The 14,111-nt window shown below is 40.3% G+C and overlaps 1 protein-coding gene across 1 annotated transcript in view; it reads left to right on the top strand.

Moving 5' to 3' along the window:
• Positions 1–724: 724 nt before the first annotated feature.
• Positions 725–14,111, top strand: part of TSPAN32 (tetraspanin 32) — a 57,541-nt gene continuing 44,154 nt past the window's right edge. The window contains exon 1 of the mRNA XM_020788828.3: positions 725–10,900. Coding sequence (XP_020644487.2) covers positions 10,835–10,900 — 66 coding nt within the window. The 5' untranslated portion in view covers positions 725–10,834. The remainder of the gene's footprint in view (positions 10,901–14,111) is intronic.

Below are 14,111 nucleotides of genomic sequence, written 5' to 3' on the forward strand. Positions count from 1 at the left end.
AACTGTGCACCCATGGAATAGGGTCCCCCCCCCATCATGATTTCTGCAATTTGTACAAAATATCATTTTGCATAAAATTGGAATACTTTTCCTTTTGTGAACCTCATGCACATGCATACAAAGCAAGCAAAACAAGACTGATTCATCAGAAAGACATAAATAACACACCGGATGCTTCTTTCTTTGCAAGGCAACAGTTAACTGCATTTTCTAGTCCTCTGCGTGTCACAGGAAGTCATGCATTATTTTCAGTGACCATTTCTTAAAACTTCTGCCAATAATGTTGACTATTTAAAGCTTTCTCATTACCAGAGGAGGAAGAATAAAGTTGCAGTTTATTTCCTTATGCACTGCTGTGAATTGCAAAACTATACCCATCAAACTATAATTCTTCCTAGACTTGTGATATACAAGCGAGTCCAAATTGCATTCTGAAAATACAAGACCCATGTGCTGCCCACCTCTAAACAAAAATTTGATTTCAGCAAAAGAAGGGCAGCCATATATTACGTTCTGTCCTATCCTGCATGTAGCTTGGCTTGCTTCGTGGTTGAATCCCAGCCTTTGTGGTAGTTAATTTTACATTCCAGATTTTTTATAATTAAATGTAAAAGTGTCCAGTATTCAGAATTACCTTGTAATCAGGGCATTGTTTGCATTTACAGTCTGTATCTAAATGTAGCTTAGGCCCAGACTCTAAATTTTCATCATGTTGGGGATACTCATTCCACCCCCGCCCATCCCATTTTCTAGTGAAACTTTCAAATGTCTCCCTCCTACGTTTCTCTAGTAGTAACTTTGTCTACATGTGTGAAATACAATCCAGTTCTCTTGATTGCCCAGACATTAATCATCTGAGGACATAATTCTTAGCCTTTATTTTAGTCTCCTGGTTTAGTCATAATCACTGTGTGTCGGACTATCTGACTTGGGAGGCAAATGTTTTGGGCTCGTTTGAGTGCCCTGTGTTGAAGGATAAGTGTTTCATGTTTTTGTGGGGTTTTTTACATCATACTAATCAGAGTGCCTTGGGCTACATGCGCCAAAAATCTGATGTGTAAATCATGCATATACAATAGCTTATTATTATTTTTATATATATTCTGCTTTTTCACTATAAACCCACCTGTGTCTTTCTGACAAAGTTCCTTGGGCAATTTTACATTTTATGTTGGTTGGCTTCTATTTTTTTTTTAATATTTCCTTTATTTAAGACTAAACTGCTTTCATATCACTTTGCGTTATTTGTTCTCCTCTCTCTCTCTCTGCCTCCCTCTCCCTCTCTACCAACTGGATGTCTGTGTTAAGATTGGGCTTTCCTAGCCATTTCCCTCAATCTCCTATTCACTTGCTTTAAATTCATTTGAAAATGCCTCGGCCTCCATTTGGGTTTCTAAGGCGCATTTTGAAAACTTTTTTCCCCCTCAATAACACCGTCTCCCACCCAATGGAGAGGGGTTCTCTTGGTCTGGTTTCTTTTAAGCCAGCTACAGTCAAACTTTGTTCCCATTCACTGTGGAGTCGCATTATGAATTTTAAGCCTGGAAAACCCAATAGCTCATATCCCTTCCTCCCTCCCTCCACAACCTCTTCCGCTTCTTCTCTTCTTGAAAGGGAGACAGGCCTGGGTTTAAAAGTTTATTTTAGCTTTGATTGTGTGACTCTGCTAATGCATGTTAATCAGTTTCCACAATGCATCCTTGTGAGGCACTAGAGAATGCAGGCTTGGGCTGTGGGGGCTTTTTGTTCTCAGGTGATTGTAATGGTGAAGGGAAGCCTGCTCTAATTAATAGTTAGTGTATGTTTTGGTGAGGGAACAGGGCCTTGGTGATTTATAGTGCTCTGCTTTTATTCTCTTCAGCAGGCAAACTCCAACGTGCATAGAACCATATTATATCCAGTAGGTGAAGGATTGAATGCCAGGGCCAACACCCCTATAATGTTATGCTTGAGTCTGTGGCTGGTTTCCACAGGAAGAGAGAAGTATTTTCAACAAGCGGACTTCTTTGATCATCTACAATCCTGCATGCAGTGATATAATTTTTCTTTTTGCTTTATCTCAATCCCAAAAGAATAGAACAGACAATGGAGTCTTTCATAATGGAGTCGAGAGAAACAGCAGATATAAAATGGAGAAGGCGCATCAGCGATAGAAGAAGAAAAAGGTTATTCAGCCATGATATTCTGTAATATAAGGCCAAAGAGATGTTGGCAACCATCAGTTAGAACCTTCTTGGTAACATGATGCAAAATAGAGAATTCTTAGAAAGGGGGGGGCTGCAAGGAGTGGGCCTCATTCTTTGTTTACTGAGTGGTCCTACAGTGGATCATGTTGCTGAATTTAGTAATAACTGGAGCACAATTCAAGCTATCACTACTCAGCTCAGTTTGTAGCCATAACCACACACGTACATCTAATCTGGCAAACACATGGACATTTGCTCCCAGATCGTAAATTACAAGATGAAACAATATGAAGCATTCCCATATTCTCATATTCATCAAAGGGGTTGCTGGAAGCCCATGGCTGGGTAGGAGCTAAGAGCCTAATTTTGATGTTTCATAGCATAACACTGATTGCTCAAAGTCTGACTCACAGTTTACAAAGGCACTATGACTGGATCCACCTGCACTTTGCAGGCTTCCTGCAAGTCTCTCATAGCCCTGTATCCACTCAGAATACACTTGGTGTGTGTGTGTGTGTGTGTGTGTGTGTGTGTGTGTGTGTGTGTGTGTGTTTGATATGGAGCTCTTTATATTCTTCTAAAGAGGGTTATTTGTTTCTGCAAGTTTCCTATTGTTTATGTTCCCATTTTTCAGTTGGAGAATTCAGAAAAAAATTAAGTGACATGCCTAAAATCACACCAGGGATTCAAGGCATGACTCCAACCAAGGTTTAGGAGACTCCATTTCACTATTCGCTGAACTTGAATGGCAGCACAAATGGCCAACTACAGACAAGTAGCACATCCATATTTTGATCACAAGCTTCTAATATGTAGACCGCCTTGAGTGTCACCCAAACAAGATTCAGGAGGCTGAGAAGCAGATTCGATTTATTTCAGGCATATTAACTATGTACAGGACTGCAGCCTTGTTTTATGAGTAGTGTTTACCTAAGGAAATGTTGGAAACAGAATTGGAAACAAAAGATTGCTAGCAGCTGGAGCCTTTTAGAAAAAAGATAATGCATGTGAGAAATCAAACAAAATGTATGCAAAGCCTGTTCAATATGCTTTGTATCCTGTGTTCAACAAGAAACAAAATACATTATTATTACAATAAACACACATTTGTTTATGTCCTGAAGATAGTACAGTCAAGAAGACCTATCTGTGGAGTTTAGTTTGGTGACCCTTTCAGCTAAGCTGTCAGAGCAAGCATCCAGTTCACTTGCCCTAAAGCCCAGAGAAAGATGCCAAGAGATAATTCCACATGGGCCTTTCAGAACAAAAAAGTGTAGGCAGTCAGAGAAGATTCATAGTGATCAAGAAATGTGTCATAGAAAAAGCCCAGTGCAGCACCTTCCACTACTACTCAGCACTACAACAAGTTTTTAAAAAGTCACCAAAATAAGATCCTGAGAACAAGGCAGGAACAAAGAAGAAGATTCTTTCCATGAGGAAATAACATTTGAGATGTGGGGGACTGCAGAAGAAACTTTGGCCTCTTTTGAAGGTGTGCACAACACTGTCATCTCCATCATTTACTGCTATAGACAGTAAAGGGAAAGAGGTCTATTGTAACTATCTGCAATAGAAACAGAATTCGGAAATGCAAAAAAAAAAAAAAAAAAAAAAGCAAAGCAGAAAGCATACAAACCGGGCAAGACACTTTGGAAATGAAAAAAAAAAAAAAAAAGCAGAAAGCAAACAAACACGACAAGATCCATTAGAAATGCGGGAAAAAAACCCAAAGAGTAAACAAACCCCACAAGACCCATCGGAAATGGGGGAAAAACAACAAAAAACAAACAACCCCTGCAAGACCGATTACAGCATAGAAACATAATCCCACGACCCAGCCCAAAACCACACTGCAAAACCCAATCAGAACAGTTTTTAAAAAGCACAAAGCAGCACCTTACTAGGCAGTCTGATCGCACTCACTGTAACTGCTGGGGTGAAAGAGATACAAAGATGCAGCCTCTTCGCCTACCAACAGTTAGTATTTTGAATTCCCCACCTTTTTCCCCCTGCCTTTTTCTGTTCGTAACTGAAAGCTCCGACCGCAAGTTGAAGCAAATTTTGCAACCGGAGCTGGTTGTAATTCAAAATGGTCATATGTCGGGATGTTCGCAAGTCGATGCACCACTCTACAGTGGTGTCTCGACTTATGACCATAATCCATTCCAGAAAATGGACGTAACTCGAAATGGTCATAAATTGAAGCACAATTTCCCATAGGAATGAACTGAAATGCAATTAATCCGTTCCGGCCAAAGAAAACAAATATCAAAAAAATCACTGCAAGACACATTGGAAATGTGATTAATCCCTTCCAGACAAAAGGGGCAGAAGAAAAGCAATCAAGTGTGCAAGACCCAATGCAAATGCACAGAAAACAAATGGAGCAGATCAGAAATGCACAGAGAACAAAGGGGGCAGGTCAGAAATGCAAAGAAAACAAAGGAAGAAGCAAGGGAAGCATGCAGGACCCATGAGAAATGGGGCAAAATCCCAAAAAGCAACCAACCCCCCCAAGACCCATCGGAATTAGGAGAGAAGCAAAAAAAACTAAACCCCCCAAGACCCATCACAGCACAGAAACATAACCCCTCAGCTCAAAACCACGCTGCAAAAACACCCAGAACAGTTTTTAAAAAGCAGAAAACAGTACCTTACCAAGCAGCCTGAAGTCTCCCTGCAATCACACATACGCACTCATTCAGAAGCAGAAGGAGGCAGTCCCAAGCCTCCTCCAACACACACTCTCTAACTGCTGGCGCACAAGAGCTACAAAGAAGCAGCCTTGTCGTCACCTACAGTTAGAAATTTGAATTTCCCACCTTTTTCCCCTGCCTTTTTTCTGTTCATAAGTGGAAGCTCCAGTCGCAAGCAGAAGCAAAATTTTGCAGCCAGAGCTGGTCCTAACTTGAAATGGTCGTAAGTAGAGGTGTTCGTAAGTCGAGGCACTTCTGTTCCGAGAAAGACATTTTCTAGGGAGGATTACTGGCTTTTCACCAGCAAAGTTTCGTTACACAATAAACTGAACTGAAATGCTGGTATAATGCATGTAAAACCATGAAATCACTGTTTGGAAAAGTATTTTACCATTCCAACCATCGTCGTCTTAATTCTTTATTAAAGAATTACTAAGCTTACCTTCAGCTCATGTCAGACTTCCACAGAGAGCTGGCCATGGTTCACCTTATGCAGTAATATCATCATTGCCCCATTAAATGTAGCACACATACATTTAATTACATATCCTGGGAAAATGATTTAAATATGCATTTAATATCTAGAGAGAATTGTTTTATATTCACAGTAAGTAATGGAACAGAATCATAGAACTACAGAGTTGGAAGGGACACTAATGGTCATCAGTCCAACTCCCTGAGGAAACAAGAAATCCATACGATTCCTGAAAGATGGCCATCCAATCTCTATCTTTTGTTGTTGTTTAGTTGTATCTAACTCTTCATGACCTCATGGACCAGAGCACGCTAGGCCCTCCTGTCTTCCACTGCCTCCCGGAGTTGAGTCAAATTCATGTTGGTCGCTCAGATGACACTATCCAACCATCTCGTCCTCTGTTGTCCCCTTCTCCTCTTGCCTTCACACTTTCCCAGCATCAAGGTCTTTTCCAGGAAGTCTTCTCTTCTCATGAGATGGCCAAAGTACTGGAGCCTCAGCTTCAGGATCTGTCCTTCCAGTGAGCACTCAGGATTGATTTCCTTCAGAACAGATAGGTTTGTTTTCCTTGCAGTCCAGGGGACTCTCAAGAGCCTCTTCCAGCACCACAATTTAAAAGCATCAATTCTTTGGCGGTCAGCTTTCTTTATGGTCCAGCTCTCGCTTCCATACATTGCTACTGGAAAAACCATAGCTTTGACTATGCAGACCTTTGTCAGCAAGGTGATGTCTCTGCTTTTTAAGATGCTGTCTAGGTTTGTCATCGCTTTCCTCCCAATCTCTATCTAAAATTCCTCAATTAAGGAGAATCCAACTTGAACCTGAACCTGAACCTTAATGGAGTTTGTTCCCTTGTTGAATACCTCTTACTCTCAAAATGTTTTTCCCAATGTTTAGCTGAAATCTCCTTTTTGTAATTTAAATTGATTGTTTTGAGTCCTACCCTCTCAAGCTGCAAGAAACAAGCTTCCTGCATCTTCCAGAAAGTAACTCTTCAAATATAATTTTTTGGTCATCTCCTCTCCAAGCTAAATATACTTTAGACATTTTGTCAAAGGTTCTTCACTGGGCTTGATTCTCACAATTTGGCTACTCTCCTCTACCCAGAGTGATGGATAAAAATATGTAGAGGTAGGATGTACTGGAAGTAGACAGCTTTTTTTCCGCGCTTTAATATTTCTAAGAATTTTTTTTAAGATCCCGTTTTCCAGACCTTAGCAGGAAAGTATTCTGGTTTGATTAGGAAGGCAGATTTTGGTCTCTGAGGGCCTCTAGTGGATAAAATGAATGTACATCTGTTTAGTTCAGGTTATAAAAAGGAAATAAAAGGAAGACAAAGATTGTATTTTTAAAATAAAAACATAGATGTCACCATATGAGCCAACACTTTTCTAACAATAATTTTAGAAAGGTGAGCATGATTTATCAGGAGTACCTTAGGAGTTCATGTCTACTATGACAAGCATGGGGCTGTCCCACGTGGTATCTAGCTCTACATGTTGCAGGGCGCACTCTTGATCTGTTTTTCTGTATTATGCAGGATGATTATGATCTGGGTGTAGAGGAACTCTTAGTAGCTCCATGGTCATGGACGGTTCACTACCTAATAGGATTTATGCTTATTGGAATTCTGAGCCTCTGCAGAAGTGAGAGACCAATTAAAATGCCTAAGAGACAAATGGATCCAAATGGTCTCCTGATGGCTTTTGAGGAGTTTCTGGCTGTTTGGGCAGGCAATCTTGTCAAGGCCATGGAAGATTTCTGGAATGCGAAGGTGGCCAGGTTTATTGACATGATTGCTCCTAAGCATCCTCTCCAACAGTGTGCAGTCAAACTAGCTGCTTGGTTTACTAGAGAGATGGGGATAAGTAGGATGAGACTAGAATGATAATGGCAAACTACTTGGAGCAAATCTGATCAAACGTGGGCTGGAGTTCATTGGAAAGCCTTCTGCATGTCAGTGGTGGCAGCAAAGCAGCATTTCTCTGCTGCCATTTCAGTTTCACAGACCCATCCAGTGAAGCTCTTTTGAGTAGTCAAGAGTCTTTTGCACAGATGTCCATAAGAAAGATTTAATGTCCACTCAACAGCCTGCTATGAAGGCACTTTGCAGACAAAGTCACTAGGATCCACTCAGACTTAGATGCTGTAGTTGATGCAGGTCCTGTTGTAACTTCGGCCCCTACTTGTCCTGTTATAAAGGATACATTTCAGTTGGTACAGCCTGGGAATGTGGACAGGATCTTTGGAAAGATGAAAACCACCACATGTGCGCTGGATGTTTGCTCTTCCTGGCTTATAAAAGCACCCAAAAAAGGGGGAGTGGTGAACGCTTCTTTGCAGCAAGGCAGGGTACCAGCATGCCTAAAGGAGGCAGTCATGAAACCTTTTTTAAAAAGCCCTCCTTGAATGCCGCTGTATTGGATAATTACCAGCTAGTCTCCAATATTCAGTTTTTGGGCAAGGTTTTGGAATATGGGGTGGTGTTCCAGCTCTAGAGGTTCTTGGATGATACGGATTATCCATCTACTGTATATCCATTTCAATCTGCCTTCAGGCCTGGTTAAAGAACAGAAATATCTTTGGTCACCTTGGTGGATGACCTATGCTGGGAACTAGATGGGGGACCGTGTCCCTGTCGGTTCTGCTGAACTTCACAGTGGTTTTTGATACCCCAAACCATGGTATCCTTCTGGTGTGCCGTTCTATGATGGATCTTGGATGTACTGTCTTACCATGGTTCCAATCCTTCCTGGATGGCTAAATTCAAAAGATGATATTGGGTGAATCTTGTTTGACACCTGACATGAGAAAGGGCCTTCTCAGTGGCTACTCCTAACCTTTGGAATGGGCTGTCCCGAGAAGCCAGGTTGGCTGTCTCCCTCTTGTCATGCCATCATCAGGCAAAGATATTCCTCTTCAGGAAGGCTTTCCAACAATAAGTGAGAGTCTTGGGAATGCTCTATTTATAAAATTTAGATATTTTAAAATGTTCTTTGTAATATTTCTAAATTTGTTTTTGATTTTCATTAATGTTTTTTAAAATACAGTTTTGTACAGTATTTTAAGTCTGTCATTATTGTACAGTTCCAATTATTATTAACCACCTTGTATCCCCTATGGGGAGCAAGGTAGTTCTAAATAATATAAATGAATACAACAAATAAATAATTCTACTTTTCTGGCGTTCTTACATGGGTTGCCAAGAAAGCTTGAAAATAACTTTAAAATACAGTACTATTTTTGAAAAGTTTTAAATAGTCAAATTATGCTTGTTTTTGAAACCTTTATATTCATCCATCCATTTATTCATTTAAAATATTTTTACCTCACCTTTCTCCTTAAAGCTGCTCAGAGTCATATAGTCCTGGGGTTCTCCAGCACCATCTTTGAGACTACTTCAGTTAGCTCAGTATGAAGACTGCTAGATAACAGGTGAAACTGTACACAAAAAAATGTAGCTTTTCCTTTTTTTGTGGCCCAAAACTAGGTACAGACACTTGAAACTGGTACAAAGCTAGATGGTTCTCCTTAGGCATATAGTTTTCCTTAGGAGAGAGATGGAATCCTCACAAATGATAGTGACTCCTCTTCCTCCTTCCTCCTCTCCCAACCCCTCATTCTGTGTTGCTGCTTACTGAGTACTTTGGTGGGCAGAAATAAGTCATATAAACCCCACCAAGCCCAGCCAGTCTGATCTTGATAGTGCATGCCAATTGGTTGTTTTGTTATGGAATGACTATAGCAGACTCTCAAGACTGAGGACAGGCTGATAGGTCAACAAAGATCTTGAAGGGTGAAGAAAGGACCAAAGGATAGGACAGCTTTCAGATATATTTTCTGTAATTTATTTAGTTGCTACATATGTCCACCCTGCAGTGCTGTACCTCCTTCCTCAATGAAAGTTCTTTGCTCTCACCAAGCAGATATATTAATGGAAAGGTTAGGAAGTGTGATAGAATTAAAAACTTTGGTCATACAAAATCCACAGTAGTATACCATGTAAAGTAGTACAAAATGTAAACAACTCACAAAATGCAATATCGAAGAACTGCTGTGTTGGCTTAAAACAGCATTCTGAGTTCAATGTCAATAACAACCAGGAATGCTTAAGTGTTCTCCTCAGAAAGAATAGTTAACAGGAACTGCTGGAGAGCCCAGTGGTCTAGGAAACAGGGGTTGGGAATCTGATTCTGTACTGTGACTCTTTGACAGGAATGGACTTAATGATTCATAGGTTTCCATCCAGCTCTGTAGTTCAATTATGATGATGCAGATGATGATATTATTTGGCTGGGGCATTCACTAAGTCCATAATCCAAGACCTCTGTCCATCTTTCAGTTGCTACTTCTTCCCTCCAACCTCTGCATCTCTTACAGGAGTTCTGAAGGCAGCCTTTAGTCTGTACTGTGCAGCTTGACTAATATGTCCTGCTTCTGCTTTGTCCATACCCTTCTGTTTACTCTTTGGTATGATGGCAATGTGGATAAAGGATTCGCTGGTACTAAGCATAGGTTGCCTGGATACCTTGGTGATTTAAAATGGGAGCTCAATTTCTTACTGTGCCTCTGTGGCTTTGGGCAAGCTGCATAGTCACAGGACATCCCCAGAAGGAGGGAATAGTAAACCACTTCTGTGTATTCTATACCTAGAAAGCCCTGGAAAGGGTCTGCCTTGCTATATAAACCACAAAGCATGTGGTTTCTGACAGAAGCCTCTCATCTCTATAGTGATCACCAAACTGAGTGATCAGCAGTGGTGATGACACAAGACGAGATGCAAGAAAATTTACTTCCTTGACTCTAATTCCCAAAATTCACTAGGCCAGGTTGGCTGGGAGATTGTGGAAGTTTTACTCCAAAAACCCTGCCCATGACATTGGGAGACTGTAAATGCTCTAGTCTCAGATGAAATCCTAGCTCTTGCCTGGTCAGTATGTCTCCATGTGCACATTTGGGTGTTACCCTCTGGTTCTTTGCTTCTGCCACCAGTTCAGAAGGTGACGAGAGAGAGTCCCAAAAAGCTGTACTTTCCCTTCTTGCTTAGATCTGGCATAGCTCAACCCCATCCTTTCTCCACCTCTTTTTTTCTGAGTTCTGTTGGCAGGACCCTCCGCTGGCAGATCTCCGAGATCAGATGGCAGAAAGGGAATCTTCAATGAGAAGTAACTTCTACCTGTTCCCATTGAGATTCTGCTGTAAGATTTCATCTTATAATCAATGTTTATTGGACTTTTCTCTGAAGACCTATTGTTTAACATTGGTAGAAACTGTCTGGTGAATGTCATTCCCCCCCTCATTCTGATTTATTCAACCAGAAACATGAATGAAATCTCATAGGAAGAAACAGACAGTAAATAGGACTACATTGCCCAAGATGCAATGGTGTAAATACTGCCTGGAAGCCAACCCTTCTTTCAACACAATCTCTTTAGCAACTCCTCTAGTTTGTCAGTAAGTGGTAAGAAGAGGAAGGCATGTCACAGAGATACTGGGTCCGAGCTATGAAGTGTCAGTTGCTGGTGGCCAGCCTCTTTGTTACGGTAATGAAGTAGGGAACTAATGCAGAAACTGTGCTGACTAAATGACTTTGGTAAAGGTGGCTATTTAATTCTGTTAATGAAACTGTGAATTGAACAGAGTTGTTAAGAAGTGTAGGGAGTGTGTACTCAAGCTGCAGGATATGGCTAAGGGTCTTATCACTCCTTTACAGCACTGCCTCTTCTTATCCATAGGCTTGTGGTTTGTTGTTCTAAATGAGCTGAGAAAATCCGTTTAGATATTTAACACCTAAAACTTAAGATAGCAATAGTTTGTACTTATAAGAAGTGTCATTTTAACATGTATTACATATGTTTCAATGATTTATTTAAAATACTAGAAAATATGCTCTGTCTAGTAGGGTACTAGTAATTCACATGCCTAACAACTAAAGTTACTAGTACCCTACCAGCGGGAACATATTTAGTAGAATTTTAAATAAATAATTGAAACATGTGTGCTATGTTTCAATAGTTCTTTACTACTTCCAATACTTGGTTAATAGTTTCACTAAAGGACCTAATTTTCTCATATCTGTCAAGAGAGGTACAGCTTTGGGTGACTTTTTTAATACGTTCTCGAAAACAAAACCTTTCCCTTGTCTTTAACAGAATGTTAAAGCACAACTTGAAAACTTTGCTGAATCTTTAGACTGTATCTTGTTTTAAATGTCTTAAAATTACATTGTTGTTTTATTGTAAGCCGCCTAGAGTGGTCTAATACGATCAGATAGGCGGGATAGAAATAAAATAAATAAATAAAATAAATAAATAAATACTGCCAGTACTGAAATTATTTGAGGATTCTTGTAGTGTGGCAAGGTCTCATGCTGGCCGCATTGAGTAGGAATGAGGACTCACCTCCTGCCCAACCCTCCACCCCCCCCCCCCAGCATCTGGTGCATGTGATGGAAGCTAGGAGTAAAGTGTGGTTGGTTTCTGCAGCAAGCACCTTTCTCATTTTGCGATGACCCAGAGCTGGTTCAGTGAGTTGTGTTAAGTGTCCTAGCTGAGAAAGGTACTGGTTTCTCAGTTTTATGTTAGCATGTGATGTTTAGGCTTGTGCCTGTGCTAAGATTTTGCAAGGCAACATTGCAAAATAGAACAGTATTTCCCTGTCTTTCTTTAGTGACTAGTGAAGAGCTCTGAGAGCTTCCCCTCCTAACTCTCACCTTCACCTTCAACTCAACTTTGTAGAGTTAGGCAGAGGGAATTTCAGCCTTTGGCTCTCGTGAGATGAGACCCAATTTCTTTACTTGGCCTCCACAAGCTGCACAACTGGAGCTACCTTTACATTGCCCTTTAATTTTCCTTGCACTCCAAGGCATTCCTGGTTGTACCAATTAATATATTTAGGTTGGGAATGCTGGTGTGTGTTCACATGCCTAACAACTGAGGCTACTCTTATTCTGCTCTGAGGTTTCAGAAGCAGTTTGAAATCAGTAAGTATGCAGGAAAATGAAAATCACGGGCAATAGCTCATGGTTGCATTTCGTTTGGATTAATAGTGCATCGTGGCCCGAATGACATTTCAGTGTATATTTTATGGATTCAAGAGATATACCTGGAAAATATCAGTTATATACCAAGATCAAGTGTGTTAGAAAATATGGCTACAGTCCAATCTTATGTATGCTTACTCAGGAGTATGTACCATGTAGTTCATACAAGAGGTGTGCACATTTTTGTTTTTTTACTACAGCTCCAAGAATTACCCAGGCAGTGTGTAGTCTAAAAACACAAATATGACACCTCTGGTTCATGCATTACTCCTAGGCAAGTATGTGTAGGATATAGCAATGAATTCCTAGTAATAGCTGAAGCTGGGCCCTCTGATTTCTGGTGGTGAACCCTTTCATGGATTTAAGTAGAACTTTCAAGGAACTATCCAAGGTGCTCAATCCTATCCTCAAAAGGCTCAGTAACCTTTGAACATCATCAGTGTTTTCACCAAAGCTTGGAGCAGATGTGCTGCTCCTATAGAAAAAAAGTGTGCTGCTTATCTACTGCCTCATAGTGCTTAAAGCACTCTCTTGGCAGGTTACAATTTAATAATGTAGACTACCTGTTACCCCACCCCAGTGAGCGGGATACTCAGTTTACCAACCTTGGAAAGATGAAAGGCTGAGTGAACCTCAGATCGACTACTTGGGATTGAACCCAGGTTGTGACCAAAGTTTTGGCTGCAGTGCTGCAGTTTAACCCCTGACCCACAAGGTTCCAAGTACCATCAGTGGCACCAGCCTCTGTTACATAGCAAAGGTATAGAGATGCGAAATGTGCCTTACATGTTTTGAAGAACATCAAGATGTTAAGAAATTGAAATGATTGGGCAGAAGTTGGGCTTTTCAATAATGGCAGCAAGGAGCTAAAACAAGTGTTTACAATATTATTTTATACAACCTTTACAACTTTGCTTGTTTTAAAATAGCTTGTTGTACCATAGTGTCCTGAGATTTGATCCAATTATATTTTTAAAAAAATATCCAGTGCGGTGTAGTGGTTAGAATAATAGGTGAGGACTCAGAAGTTCTGAGTTCCAGTCCTTGCTCTACCAGGGAAACTCACAGGGGCTATAGCACTGCTAAAACCACTCCTTAAATATCTCACTTACCTTGCTTATAAAAGCTCTGTTAGGGTTGCTCTAACTCAGTTACGTGCATGTACTCCATTTCCCCTTTACAGATAGGTAAGTTCATTATCTAAGTCTGTAAATTTCACAAGCTGAAACACTTACATCAAATTAAAGTGTGTACTCTTAGCTTTTCAGAAATGTTATAGAAACACAAATACTGAATTCGCGAAAATAAAATTGAACAAACACAGAATTATAAATATCAACGATGGTTTAATACTTTATGGTCTTGGAAAAAGCTATTGAAAAGCATTCAAACACAAACCCAAACAAACTGGGGGTGAAATCTTAAATATTTATGAACTAAAGGGGAAAGACAGATATTACCTCTAGTCTAGAGAATCTGTTGAAAGCCACTGTTGATCCATTTTGTGTGATATAAAGAGGGTCTGTTGTATTCAAATCAAACTATTAAAGGCCATTCTAGAGGGATACAGAATAGCCCAGAATTGTATTTGCATATGAAAATAGGGTCTTCTTATTGTTTCAATAGGACTTTCGCTTCTTAGTTTGCACTCTTGGGTGTAGCAGATTATTCGTTAGCAAAAATAAGTTATCTGGCCAAACAGGAAGCAGCTT

This window comes from Pogona vitticeps, chromosome 1 (assembly GCF_051106095.1).
Source record: "Pogona vitticeps strain Pit_001003342236 chromosome 1, PviZW2.1, whole genome shotgun sequence".
Classification (NCBI taxonomy): domain Eukaryota; kingdom Metazoa; phylum Chordata; class Lepidosauria; order Squamata; family Agamidae; genus Pogona; species Pogona vitticeps.